This window comes from Saccostrea echinata, unplaced genomic scaffold (genome assembly GCF_033153115.1).
Source record: "Saccostrea echinata isolate AGI-Se365-2 ecotype Australia unplaced genomic scaffold, CSIRO_AGI_Sech_v1 ptg000065l, whole genome shotgun sequence".
Classification (NCBI taxonomy): Eukaryota; Metazoa; Mollusca; class Bivalvia; order Ostreida; family Ostreidae; genus Saccostrea; species Saccostrea echinata.
In genome coordinates this window covers 2,055,001-2,069,909 of record NW_026889814.1, presented here as the reverse complement: position 1 = coordinate 2,069,909, position 14,909 = coordinate 2,055,001, and the positions used below count along the sequence as shown (strand labels likewise).

Below are 14,909 nucleotides of genomic sequence, written 5' to 3'. Positions count from 1 at the left end.
TCTTGTTTTATCAACTTCTGATTGGTTGATTGTATGTTGTTTAAATTCCAATTCAAATTTTTTTCACTCTTATGGATACGTGACCATATAACGGTGAAGGGCTTTAAATTTAGACTTTTACTCCCATGTGCATGACAAGAGAACAGTCATTACCTATGTTTACGACTTAGGCGAACGAAATCCGAAGCTAGGCCCCCTTCCACGAATAGAATGTTTCACCAGTATGCTTTTATGACCAGTATAAATTGATGAAAATTACCCATGTTCTTGAATACCTAAAAATGTTTTCATTAAAGAATAGCTTAATATTTTGTTACTTTTAATTTATCTATTAATGACTTGAAGTTGATGTTGATGTATTTTTTGTCCCCCGCTTTCACTGAAAGTGGGGGATATTAATTTGGGTCTGTCTGTCCGTCCGTCCGTCCGTCCGTCTAGCTGTATTTCTGTCTGTCTGTAACACTTTCGTTTCCGCGCGATATCTCGAGAACCCTTTGGGCTTTCGCAATGAACGTTTGCATAGCAACTCCCTACGGCCTAAAGAAGAACTCTATTGATTTTGAGGTCAAGAAGTCAAAGGTCAAGGTCATAAATTCATAAATTCTGTCTGTCTGTAACACTTTCGTTTCCGCGCGATATCTCGTGAATCTTTTGAGCTTTTGCAATGAAATTTTACATAACAACTCCCCGTGGCCTAAGGAAGGCCCCTATTGATTTTGAGGTCAAAAGGTCAAAGTTCAAGGTCGTAATTTAATACATGTACATTCCGTTTGTGTGTAACATTTTCGTTTCCGGGCGATATCTCAAGAAGCTTTTGAGCTTTTGCAATGAAATTTTATACTATAACTCCCTAGGGCTTCTCTGTCCCTCTCAAAGTGTCCCGCCCCGTTTTTTTAATATTATTTATTGTATTAAAAGTCGCTTGGCACTATTTTTAGCACAGGGGCATGTGGAGAGTTATTACGTATAATACAGGTTGTCGGCGGACTTTATATTCTTATTACATCTATTAAAACTGTTAGTAAAGGCTACATTATACACCATGCATCGTGTAAAATTTTGACAATATCGAACGTGAATATAAACATTATACGTGACCTTATGTTTGCATTTAAATTACGCTTTAATCATGTGCCTCCGTGGTCCAGGGGTATGACTCTGGCTTAACATGTGAGAGGTGCCGGATTCAAATCCCGGACGATCCTTTTTTTTAATTTAATGTTTTTTTTTTTTTTTTTTGGGGGGGGGGGTACTAAATAATAGTATTCAGCATGTGAAATGAAAAAGTTTTGACGTCTCGCTTGTACAAACTCATGAAATCACTATTACAGTGTGATAAATATTCTATATAAAAAGAAACTTCTATACACATATTAAAAAAATCGTTTCTAACGTTGCATTATTTGCTGAAAGAAAAGACTGAATAGGAAAATTTTGTTCATTTAAGATAAAATTATTTTCCACTTTGAATTTTAGATAGAAATATTTTAATTCAAGATATTCAGAAGTGTGGCGTGACTAGAGTGTTCTAGAGTAACAAAGTAATCCTTATCTTGCTGGTTTTAATCTATGCAACTGAGAGACGTGGAGACCAGTCACATGTCGTAGTAAGTGCTAGCATGAAAACTATCCTCACTGCTCAGTTGCAAGGAAAGCCATTGCAAGCATACATTGTGCGTCTTAATTCGCAGCCATCCACTATCAAAAGATTGCATCCCAAAGTGAGTGAAATGTTTTCGAAAGTACATAAAGCAAACAAACAACATCGATACATATAACCATAAAGCGATGTTAATGAACGATGAATGCGCAACTTAAATATGTAGTATTTTCTAAATAGGATGTCTTTTCATAGTTTAAAACTGCACAACATTTGAATTTACTGCTCATCAATGTTAATGTACATTGACCGGATCTAGTGCATTCCTGGGTACATACATAGATGACATATATAAATCATGTATTCTATAACAGGATTCACCTTTGGAAAATGGCATATTTTGCACTCAGTTAAAAAAATGTATTTCAATATGAGAAAAGTATTAAATCCTTTAGGATCATTACAGAAGTTACGCATTAAAATTTTGATCCATAATTTTTTTTTTTTTTTTTTTTTTTTTTTTTTTTTTTTTTGAATTTTTGAAACCATAATCCATGACTTTTTTCCAGATTTTTGTGTAATTGATGGAAATTGTATCAAACATGGGAGTAGCGAAGAGAGCAAAGACTGCAAAGTCTGTGATGCAAATAGCAACAACAGCGTTTGGCAAATAAAGAATGGTAAATCAAAAACATATCTCTGTTTTATGGAATTAAAACCATCACGTTTTTTTTACATTGTGAACTGCAAGTGTTTAAATCTCTTTATAGGACACTGCTATATACAGGAGACCTGTTTCAAAGATTCGGAAGTGAATATTACATTTCCCTGTCATATATGCAATTCATCGAAAGATGTCTTTGAATTTTCATCAAACCAAGGTATATGCTTAACAACAATATAATGCTATGTGTAGTGACAAATTATTGTTATATATTTTCTTATAATATTGTCGTTAGGAAAAGATTTTTCCACACTTTGTCCAAAACGTTTTTTTTAAATACAAAATGTATATAAATCCTATCGTTCATTATATGGTTCGCTGATACATGATAATGAGCATATGAGATATATTATAATCCAAGCTATATTTTGTTGTAAATTATCTCTAATGAAAAAAATCATTTTATCAACTTAAGCTGCTGTGCTTTTTAGCTCACCTGAGCCAAAGGCTCAAGTGAGCTTTTCTGATCGAAATTTGTCCGTTGTCTGGCGTCGTTGTCGCCGTCGTTGTCGTACATTTTCACATTTTCATCTTCTTCTCAAGAGCCACTAATTTTAACCAAACTTGCCACAAAGTATCCTTGGTTCAAATGAAGGGCCACACCTTTTTCCAAGGGGAAATAATTATGAAAACTTAATGGCATCATTTAACAAGAGGCCCAAGGGCCTTAACGGTCACCTGAGTATGATACAATAATTGAAAGGATGCATAGAGTATAATATGAACTGAAAGGTGAAGCTTTGTTGCCCAAAAGAAAAAAAAATAGGGTGATCATGATCAACAAAATAATTGGTCTTAATATTCATTAACAGTTCATGAATTAGGTTCTAATCCGTTCCCCATTTATCACTATCATCATACGGTATATTAACAAATTATCAATTCTTCTGTACTATTTTAATCCCTTGTTGAAATCTCTTACATTGGCCTCTCTTGGTCTTTGATGAACATTTAATAAGACAAGTTATTTTTGTCTCATTTTTATTTATCTACTACTTACAAGTCTATCTGATCATTAAAACAATGAAAGTACTTTTTGTATTATACAATAAAAGTTTTTGCATAATTCTCTTATTCTATTTACCTTTCATGTACATTATTTACAGTGATAAATTATCAAAAGTAAATGGCAAAGGGGAATAACTCCTCTCAGTAGAATACAAACTAATAGAGCCCTGGTCAGGACCAGAACACTTGACCAAATGGTACAGATGTTCAAAAATCTGGTAAAAATTCCCTTCCTTATAAAAATTTCTACTCTATTTACCTCAGATATGCCCAGGTGTGGAGAAGATTTTTAAAGAAATAATGCATTTTTTTTACTACAGATTCACTATATTATCAATAGAGCCCCCCCCCCTCCCCCCGCCAAAAAAAAAAAAAAACAAACACCAGAGCTTCTGACCCTGGGACCATAAGTTTGCTCATCATAACTAAGGAGCAAACAGGATTATTTAATAGAATTAATGCATTTTCACTATATTATCAAGAGCCCACCCTCACACCAGCACATTTGACCCAGGGGTCATAAAATTCACTACTCTGAAAGAAGCACTCTTGCTCATCATAACTATACACTTAGCTTCTTTGCTTTTTAAACCAGAAGCAGAAAAGAATATTTTCAAAGAAATTTTGCCTTTTCACTTTATAATCAATAGAAGCCCCCCCCCCCCCCCCCCCCACCCAGAACCCTTAAACCTGGGGTCATAAAATTCACAATTTTGGAAGAGGCATCCTTGCATATCATAACAATGTACTTAGCCTGTTTAAACAATACCCAGGGGCAGATAAGAAGATTTTCAAAGAAATAATTCACCTTGACTATAGGATCTATATAGCCCCGCCCTAACACCAGAACTCCTGTCCCCGGGGCCATTAATTTTACATTTTTGGAAGAGACATCCTTGCTTATCATAACAATGTACTTAGTTTGTTTAAATAATACCCAGGTGCAGAGAAAAAGATTTTTAAAGAATTAAAACATTTTCACTTTATAATCAATAGAGCCCCGCCCTAACACCAGAACCCCTGATCCAGGGGCCACGAATTTCACAATTTTGGAAGAGGCATCCTTGATTATCATAACTATGTATTTAATGTGTTTATTTAATACCCAGGAGTAGAGAAGAGGATTTTCAAAGAAATAATGCATTTTCACTATATAATCAATAGAGCCCCGCCTTAACACCAGAACCCCTGACCCTGGGGCCATGAAATTCACAATTTTGGAAGAGGCACTCTTGCTCATCATAACTATGTACTTAGTTAGTTTATCTAATACCCAGGAGCAGAGAAGCTTTTCAATGAATTAATGCATTTTCACAATATAATCAATAGAGCCCCGCCCTAACACCAGAACCCCTGCCCCTGGGGCCATGAAATTCACAATTTTGAAAGAGGCACTCTTGCTTATCATAACTATGTACTTAGTTACTGAATTTAATACCCAGGAGCAGAGAAGAAGATTTTCAATGAATTAATGCATTTTCACTATATAATCAATAGAGCCCCACCCTTACACCAGAACCCCTGACCCTGGGGCCATGAATTTCACAATTTTGGAAGAGGCACTCTTACTCATCATAACTATATACTTAGTTAGTTTATTTAATACCCAGGAGCAGAGAAGAAGATTTTCAAAGAATTAATGCATTTTCACAATATAATCAATAGAGCCCCGCCCTAACACCAGAATCCCAGACCCTGGGGCCATGAATTTCACAATTTTGGAAGAGGCACTCTTACTCATCATAACTATATACTTAGTTAGTTTATTTAATACACAGGAGCAGAGAAGAAGATTTTCAAAGAAATAATGCACTTTCACTATATGATCTATATAGCCCCGCCCTAGCACCAGAACCCCTGACCCTGGGGCCATGAATTTCACAATTTTGATAGAGGACTCAATGCTCATTACAATGTTGCCAACAGTTTGACTGCTTAATGTCCAGGAGTAAAGAAGAAGATTTTTAAAGATTGCATTAATTTTGGTGGTTTTAGCCCCATCCCTCATGCCCCAGGGGGGCAGGGACCATGAAATTCACAATTTCTGTTCCCCTTCACCCAAAGATGCTATATGCCAAATTTGGTTGAAATTGGTTGAGCGGTTTCAGAGAAGAAGCTAAAAATGTTCAAATGTTAACGCACATCGCACGACGCACGCCGACGCACAAAAACGGATAGCAATAGGTCACCTGAGTGACTCAGGTGACCTAAAAATCTTCTTCTCAAGAACCACTGTGCTTGAAAATATAAAACTTATGGACGCATCCTCAGGTAGTGTAGATTCAAATTTGTACCAATCATGACCCCTGGGAGTAGGGTGGGGCCACAGTGGGTAATCAAAGTTTTACGTAGAAATACATAGGAAAGAGTTATTTTGATGAGCTTATTTATTTTGCAGATTACTGCATGATAAATGGAACTTGCATAAAATATGGACGTACCGAACCGAACAAAGATTGCAGAATCTGTGATGCATATACGAACAACAGCGTCTGGCAAATAAAAGAAGGTATAGCAAAAAAAAAAAAAAAAAAAAAAAAAAAAAAAAAAAAGAAAGAAATCATGCATACATGATAATGTCATTGTGTTGGTTACAAATACAATAAACACTTATTTTGTAATCCTTTTTACAGGCCACTGCTACATACAAGAAAACTGTTTCAAAGATTTGGAAGTGAATGTAACATTTCCCTGTCATATATGCAATTCAACAGTCAATGTTTATGAATTTTCATCAAACCCAGGTATTTAAATTCATTTGAACCTGTATGTACAATTTTTTGAAATGTTTTTATCAACATTTGCTCTTAGAAACAAGCCCCTGAATTTACTTCAAATACTGATATACTGTAAACCAACTATTATTCGCGTCAACTTTTCTTTGCGATTCTTCAGTTTGAAATCAATTCGCGACGATGAATTTTTGCGACCGAGGAAACATTCTCTACACCAAAGAAGCAAAATACATGGTTAGCGGCGATTAATATTAGCGAGTTAAAGTAGGTGAATATTTCTCGCACGCGAATAAAAGTTGGTTTACAGTATACTATTTTAAAATATCTATAAATTTACTCATTTATACAGTATTATTGAAAAAAGGTTTGATTCAAGCACCACTTATTAGATTGGATATGAGATCAATTGTCAATTTTATTGACATGCTGGAAATATAACTAAATTTTCTATTTGATGAAAAACAAAATAATTTTTCTTCAAGGATTTCTTCTCTTCATTATAGCATATTGGGACAAGAAAAATTAAGACAACTGTTGCAGTAAAAATGGAAGCACTGTCACACTGCATTTAATTCAAATACTTAAGGACGAAGATTTTTTTTTTTTTTTTTTTTTTTTTTGCTTTATTTTGCTGATACAAAGAAATTCATATATTGATTACACGTTTTTCATGCAGTACTTTGTATCATAAAAAATTCAATCTAATGAAAAATAAAATTTCCCGCCACCGTAACTGATCCACCCCCACCCAATTACATGTTTGGTTACATTTTGAACAAAGCCAGACATAAAAAGTGAACCAAGATCACGGGACAATCGAATAATGCATTAAAAAGAGGTTTCTTTCAAGATGTGTGTTGGCACAGTAAAGAACTCTCACTGCACCCGTCGTATGTAGCATGCATCTGACATTTTCTGGCAATTCACCCTAAGTTAATGTCGTCTATGTATCAATGGAAGTTTCTCAAAACAACATATAAAAAACCAACATCATGTTGTTGTAATATTTCGATCGACTGGCTTTTTAAAATCATTTAACTGCTCAACTTTACCGTTTTCCTTCTATTATTCAACGGAAAGCCGGATGTAAAACGTGACTGACTCTGTCTTTTTTGATTTGTTATTTTCAAGCATACTGTAACGTTGGCGGTCTTTGTGTAGCTGACGGGGAGAAAAACCAAGTCAAGTCTTGCTTATATTGTAACACGTCAAGAAGTCGGGAAGACTGGACATTTAACCAAGGTAAATGTTACTGAAATCAAGGTGATATATTTTTCAAGTTAACAAACGATATAAAGATATGATTCTTGAAAATATTTTATCAATAAAGCATTTGAGGAAGTCTACATATTTTTAGCAGCATTATTAAAATAAATTACCAAGACTTTGACCTTCCCCTTTTTGCTCAAAAAACAAAGTAATTGGTCTGTAATCGGGTTGAACACTTGTTCATTTGATGTACAAATCATTTATCAAATGAATGTAAATGCTTCTTTTCTTTCAGATTATTGCATGATAAACGGAACTTGCATAAAACATGGGAGTACAGAACCAAACAAAGATTGCAGAATCTGTGATGTATACACCAACTACAGCGTCTGGCAAATAAAAAATGGTAAATGATAAAAATCAGGTTTGTGTTACAGTGGATTATCTTGGGCATATCATAAACAATAAAAATTCTTTTTACAGGACACTGTTATATACAAGAGACGTGCTTCGAAGATATGGAAGTGAATATAACATATCCTTGTCATATGTGCAATTCATTGAACGATGTGTTCGATTTTTCATCAAACCCAGGTTTATATTTTATAAAGAAACTTGTTATTGCATTTAAGATGGTTTCAAGATTCATTAGCAATGATTTCTCAACTTTCATTTCTTTACTTTGAAGTAAAATCTACTTCAAAAAAGGAGTTTGGAATAATATAGGCATATATTTGTATTAAGTGAAAATAAATATTTATCTTCAAGATATGAAACCAGGAATAATATTTATTGGTTTATTTTAAGCATACTGCAATATCAGTGATCTTTGTGTGGCTGACGGGCAGAAAAACAATGTAAAAACCTGTTTATACTGCAATACATCTCTCAACAGAGGAAACTGGTCATTAAGTCCAGGTAAATAATAGAGCCATTTCCAACCTTCTATACAATACCTCGTTGTAGCTATTTCTTAATTTATGTTCCTAGCTTTAGATATTTTTTTACGGTATCAGGGATGTAAATTCTATATAAATCTCAAACGAAATGAAACCGTCTCAAATTTTTCAACAGTTCTTGTCAACAAAGCACATTGGTTTTTCGATACTTTTCACTATTTTGCACACACACCCTCTCATATATATTTATACAAACATGTACATGTTATTGTTTATATGTTTTTCGTTTCTTCAGATAATTGTTTGATTGATGGAAATTGCGTGGATCATGGAAGAACAGAACCAGAAAAAGATTGTAAAGTCTGCGATTCATTCACCAACAGCAGTGTCTGGAAAATAGTAGATGGTAAAGCAGAGTCATAATAACGCTAAGATATCGTAACTGTTATTTTTGTTTTAATAGTTTAAACAATTTCATGTGTGTTTTTTTCTTCAGGATACTGCTACATAAAAGAAAATTGTTTCAAAGATTTTGAAATTAACTCGGAAATTCCCTGTCAGTTTTGTAACTCAACGAACGATGTGTATGAATTTTCTACAGACACAGGTTTGTATTTTACTTATGTTATATGAATGACAGTAACTGAAAGTGTAGTTGAAATGGATATATGCTTAGTATTTTTAGCTCAACTTATCAAATACCAGAAGAGCTTATCCGATGGCAAGGTGTTTGTTGTTTATCTGCCTTTTTTATCTGAAAAAAATTTTGCTTCTCTTCATACAGTTTTTACCAACTTTCAATAAAATTCCGTACACAAGCATTCGTTACTAAGATACGTGACTTTCTGTATCTCTTTTTGATGAATGACGTTGCCATGGTTATAAAAATAGACATTGCAATGACATTACTTTAAGGATACATAATACAAACAAAAATTTAATGCATGAATTGATGGATGTTTTTGACTGATATTGAATAGAAATGATATAAATAATAAATCCATTAAATATAAAGAAATCATGTGTTTTCTTTTGTGCTAAGATATCCGACTTTGTGTTGTTTTCTATGTATTTTTTTGGAAAATTTTGCACCTATTTTTAACATTGTGACAAAATCTTTAAAAAATTCTCTCTCTTTACCTGGCAAACATTATTCATGTTACCTATTTGAAAATAAATCTATAAGAAATACAGTTGATTTCTGAAAAAAAAAGTTTGTGTTATTTATCCTTAAAACGTTTGTTCATCTTTTAAATGCGTTTTAATGAGATTACATAAGCAATTAAAACAATTACACTGCTTAAATTGTAAATTGTACACTTAACATTAATGTTTTCCTAAAATTTATGTATTGACCTGAAACTGCAATTTCATAAAATATCACGTTCCTTCTCAGAACTTTATAAATGCAGATTATGTCCTGCCTTCACTGTATATGATTCATATTGATGTAAGGAAAAAAAATCAACAATGAAGGACTTAAATATGGGTAAAAGGGCAGCTAAATTAGATAACATATGGACATATTACTCTCATATACTAAATGTAAATGTTTCCCTTTTTCAGACTGCCTATCTTCGACAGAAGGAAAAATGACACAGGAATTCCCATTTTCAAATCCAGTTTTTATTGCAACTGTGTCATTAATAGCTACAATATGTGTCATTACCATCGTTATATCAATCATATATAGACTAAGAACGTAAGTTGTTTTCTTTTTAGTTAAACAGGGAAGAAATATAAGAATGATTCCTTATAACTGTTCAATGTCTATTTAATCGGAGGAAAATTGAATTTTAAAAGCTTTTCAAAAGAAGTGTTATTTACAAGATATTTATCTCAGTGAAGTGCTAACTTATGGAAGCATAAAAACGTTATTGCTAAGTATTATCATGCATCTGGGAATTCAAATAAATAAATGAATAAAATCCAGTGGGAGAAAAGCTGGGGTCACATTCCTGATTCCAGCTTTGTTTTCATATTTACTAATTTGCAAATAATCTTGAATTCTCATGTTAAAAGCAATCCTGCCATATTTACGAGTGTGATATCATATAGTATAGATTAATATTAGTTTATGTACATCGTTATCATATGATGGTAGGTATGTGACCTATGAGTCGTCAATGTTTTACAAAGAAATGACACATTTATTTGTAAAATGCACAGTAGGGGGACAAAAGTGTTGACAAAAATGGTGTCGCACTGACGACACAAGAAAATTAACTCGAATAGAAAAACGGTAACTGCTTCAATTGGTTCTAATGAAATGCGAAAAAACATAAATAAAAGTTTAGTCAAGTGTCCTTTCAAGGTAATAATTTGCAAAAAGTTCGACGAGGAATAGACTGACAGAAGTTCTTTTGGTAGTTCGAAGTAATTTTCTTAATATTGAGTGATTCTTGATACAGATCATGATATGAATTTTTTGTGATGTAAATATTGTTACAGTTTTCTCTTTATATACAATTTTTGCACAATTCGCGCCCGGTGAAAAGGAGCATTATCGTCTTCTGGAAAAGATAATTCCACGTGTGATAGTGACAGGCCATGAAAGAAAAGATGTTAGTGTCTAAAACCAACTGCGACCCCTCCATTCTTTACCGCCTTTATTCTCCAAACATACCTGTGTTCATTTTCCCAAACATATAGTTGTTTCTTGTATTCATCACTAAAATTACTTAACTGAAAGTTATATTTTTGTAAAAGTTTACTATCTATTTTTTCTCAACACAATTACAGTCGCTTTTCCTGTACCACTTCTAATTATTTTTTTCCCTATAAATACCTCTGAAAAAGCATTGTTTCTTAAATCTGCATTTTACTGTCCTCTAAAAAACTGCAACATTCCTATTTCCATTGAATTTAGCCGTTATTTCATCCAAACGTTCATAAAGTTCAACATTACCCATTCTATGCAACCGTCGATATTCCCATTCATCAATCAATCGTTGTTGGCTTGATCTATGGCAATTTTAAAGATTTTTTGTGATTTGAAATTTTCTTATCAAATGCATGGTAAATAGATTTTACAAGGACGCTTTCGCTGCTTCTGCTATGTCTGCAATTTTTTCTCCATTCTGATAAAGCTATAAACAGTTCACTTTTTTCCTCCATTACTTGTTTGTCATCAACATGTAAACTGCAGAAGACGAAAAAAAAACGTATGAAGTCATATGACATTGTCTTGATCTATTGTGTCTTTTTGGATTCCCTATTACGTTGGCGGTAAGGAATAAAGATAGTGCTTTACCTTAGGTCAGCCGCAACCTACATTACAGGCGCCATGTTTTTGTCAACACTTTAATCCCCCTACGTTTAGAGTTTATTACCAGTTATAATATATTTTATATGATATCTGGGAGTATTATTGTCCTTAAACAGAAATCTAGGGGAAAAGGAGTAAAGTTTTAAACAAGAAACATATTTAATTGTTTATTTATCTCATATTAATTCACGGTTTCTATTCTGAAAGGAAATGGACAAAAAACTGGTGTATTGGAAACGAGACAGCAAGTAGTAGAAATGTGGGATCAACCCTTTACAAAAAAGTCAACACAGAAGACTTACCTCTTTCAGAAACTTAGATAGTGTAATATAATATTTTAATAATTGAATACAATATAGTTTGAATTTTACAGAAGCCTTTATTATATATAAATGAATAATTATTCATAGATATGTCATTTCGTGGAATTTTATACATGAATATCAATGTGTGCTTTTTATCTAAAAATGAATATATGAATGTATTCAAATAAAACAAATACAACTAAACTCTATCTTGCTCTGTAATTTCTTAATTTGAAGTGATCTAGTGATTTTCTTACAAATGTACATAAAGTCTCAGAATTGTTGCTGAAATTAAAAAAAAATAAAAATAAAACAAAGATAAGAATATATATTGAATTCATCCAGGTCTTATGAATTTGAAAAGGCCTATTATACAGAAAGTAGCCTTAGCAATAGCAGATGTAATGTTAAAATAGGAACAGTAATCAAGCTCAAAAATCTAACTGAGTTTTGCAAACTTAAGACAGAATAAACACGGACCCTAGAAACACCAGAGGTTGGATCCGGTGACATGGAAGAGTACGCATGCCCTGTCGACCGACTACAGTTATCGTGAACCGTTTTTCTTGATCTGCTAAACAGCTGAAATCGTAGACAAATTAGTCTGCAAATAATGACCTAACAGTTTGTATTAAAAACGTTGGTCAACATTCTACCTAACTACATATTGTATCTGCAAACAAAATATGCGAAATGTTGCCTTAAACGAGATTGTTGATACCCTTTGGAAATCAACTTATCTATCTGTAGTCTGTCTCGGTTTAGACATCGATCGTACACAACTTATGCTCTTGTTATCGACGGAATGTAGTAAATGACGATTTTTAACTTATTCTACTTTGTCTTAAAAACAAAAGGGCATCATTTCATGACTTTAAGCGATAAGGGCCATAATAATATCAAAATTGTATGACAAAAGAGGAACTCAGCTTATCCATCGTCAAATTTCCTTATTTATGTAGTTATATTTCACTATCACCTGCATATGGGGTTCACGTCTCCAAACTTATTCGATACTCAAAACCATGCACTGCATACGATCAATTTTTAAACCGATGCAGGCTCTTGAAGATAATTTCATGCTACAGGGATTTCAACAACATCGTTTTAAGTCAGCATTTCGTAAACCCTATGGACGTTATAAAGATCTTGTTAGCAAATATAACCCATCATTGGTTCGTATTTTGACTGGCATATTTCTAACCAATTGTTAGACCTTTGTGTTTATACCAAATTTGACTACAAAATATTCCGTCTAACTGATCGATACAAAGGGCCGACGGTGGGTTAGATCGGTCCACAGGGAATGCTTACTCCTCCTAGGCACCTGATCCCACCTCTGAAATTTTCATCCGTCCGAGTTTCATGCCCTGTTCATAGTCAACACTAAGAGAAAGCAGTGCTTTACGGTAGTCGTTAACTAAAATGTTTTACAAACAAGATTTATTTACATTTAAGATAAAGCAATGTACATGTATTAGGGTAGCATTAAATTTGTTTTACAAATAGTTTATTTACGTCTTAATTGAACACCTGGCCGCTAAAATGAGGCTTACATTAAAATACTCTTTTTCAAAATGTGATCAAACACACGTTTTAAAGTCTGCCAATATGACATTATAAATAAACAAATGTCCTTAACGATTTATAAAACAAAAATACTATATCACAACACTACACATGCCAAAACTTTGAATAATAAAACATTCATAAGAAAATGGACTTTTGATATATTGCTTTCTTTCAGTAACAGATATTTTGAAAATAAGTCCCAAAATTTTAATTGGAAAATAAGTGCGTTTTGCAAATAAACATGTATCGCCGATATAAACGTGCGAATTAGTGACAGTTGTAAAACAAATGCACAAGAGAATGCAAAATGAAAAGAAATGATATCATTCAAGCATGAATTAAGTGAACATTTTTGCATTATTTTCCACGGTCAAATCTTAAAAATTTAATCAAAATACAAAACACGTTGATATTGTGCAAAAGAAATGAATGTCTACTATGTTTGATATGTTTATGGAACTCCATTCATTGAACTCATTTCAAGTCATAAATGAGTAAGGAAGAATTACAATAAATATCTATTAGAAATTAAAGGATTGAAATATATTGTCTTAATTATAGAATGCACAAAGGTTCAAGTTTGACAAAGACGTTTTTTCACATAATCTATTTTAAAACTTTCGTGACAGACGTGTCTGCGATATTTTCTCATTGAGCTAGCCACTGTAAAATATCTATTCATTTATTTTCAAAATCATTGAAATTGGGGGGAAAAAAGGGTATTTTCTTGATATCATATCTCATGATGTCATAATTCAGGAAAATGTGTGTAGTGATGTCTTAAATTATGACCATGCCGACTCAAGATCGTATAGGAAAAGCCACGTTTTGGATCATTAATACGGTCTTGAGAATTTCTATCCTCATAGAATAAAAGGAAGCAATGAAATATATGGAGATAACGAACAGTGTTCCAGCTCAAAAGTCCATTAAACAATACAAAATAGGAGCAGAGCAAACACGGACCTCCAAACATCAGAGGTGGGATCAGGTGCCATGGAGGAGTGAGCATCCCCTGCCGACCGGTCACACCCGCCATGTGCTCCTTGTCATGATCGGGAAATAACGGAAAAATCCGTCGACAATATGAGAACGAACATCTGATGTATATGTATTTCTTTTTCCTATCTCCTTCATAGCATGATGTTTTGATTAATTTAGCTGATCCAGAGTAAACACAGATTATAGCTTTTTTAACATTTTTTTATTTACATCTTACAAATGAATTTCTGACAGCTAATGGCACGGGGTAAATTAGGTCTGTTCAACTGACAATAAAAATAATTCTATTGAAATTAAAAGGAAAACTGCAAAAACACCACAACACAACTTAACAAATGGCACAACTTTGAATAATAAAACAGTATTTAATATGAGTGATCAGCAAACTATGTATTACATGCATACAATTTCGATTTAAAAAAAAGAAAACTTGGTAAAACACGCGTCTTGTAAATATCTCATAATTGTGTACAAATTGATAACAACAGTAAAACAAATACACAGAGCAAAAGCAAAATAAAACAAGATAATAATATCAGACATGTACAAATTACATGACACATTACTAATGATAAGTTGACTGGTTA

At 33.0% G+C, this 14,909-nt stretch overlaps 1 protein-coding gene across 1 annotated transcript; it reads left to right on the top strand.

Annotated features, from left to right (window-relative positions):
• The first annotated feature begins 5,734 nt into the window (after nucleotides 1–5,734).
• Nucleotides 5,735–11,884, top strand: LOC133176016 (uncharacterized). The gene is made up of 10 exons (XM_061311190.1): nucleotides 5,735–5,841; nucleotides 5,966–6,076; nucleotides 7,199–7,309; nucleotides 7,572–7,682; nucleotides 7,760–7,870; nucleotides 8,084–8,194; nucleotides 8,471–8,581; nucleotides 8,672–8,782; nucleotides 9,742–9,877; nucleotides 11,651–11,884. Exons 1-10 carry the CDS (start codon nucleotides 5,739–5,741, stop codon nucleotides 11,760–11,762), a joined length of 1,128 nt encoding a protein of 375 aa, XP_061167174.1. The 5' UTR covers nucleotides 5,735–5,738; the 3' UTR covers nucleotides 11,763–11,884.
• The last annotated feature ends 3,025 nt before the right edge of the window (nucleotides 11,885–14,909 follow it).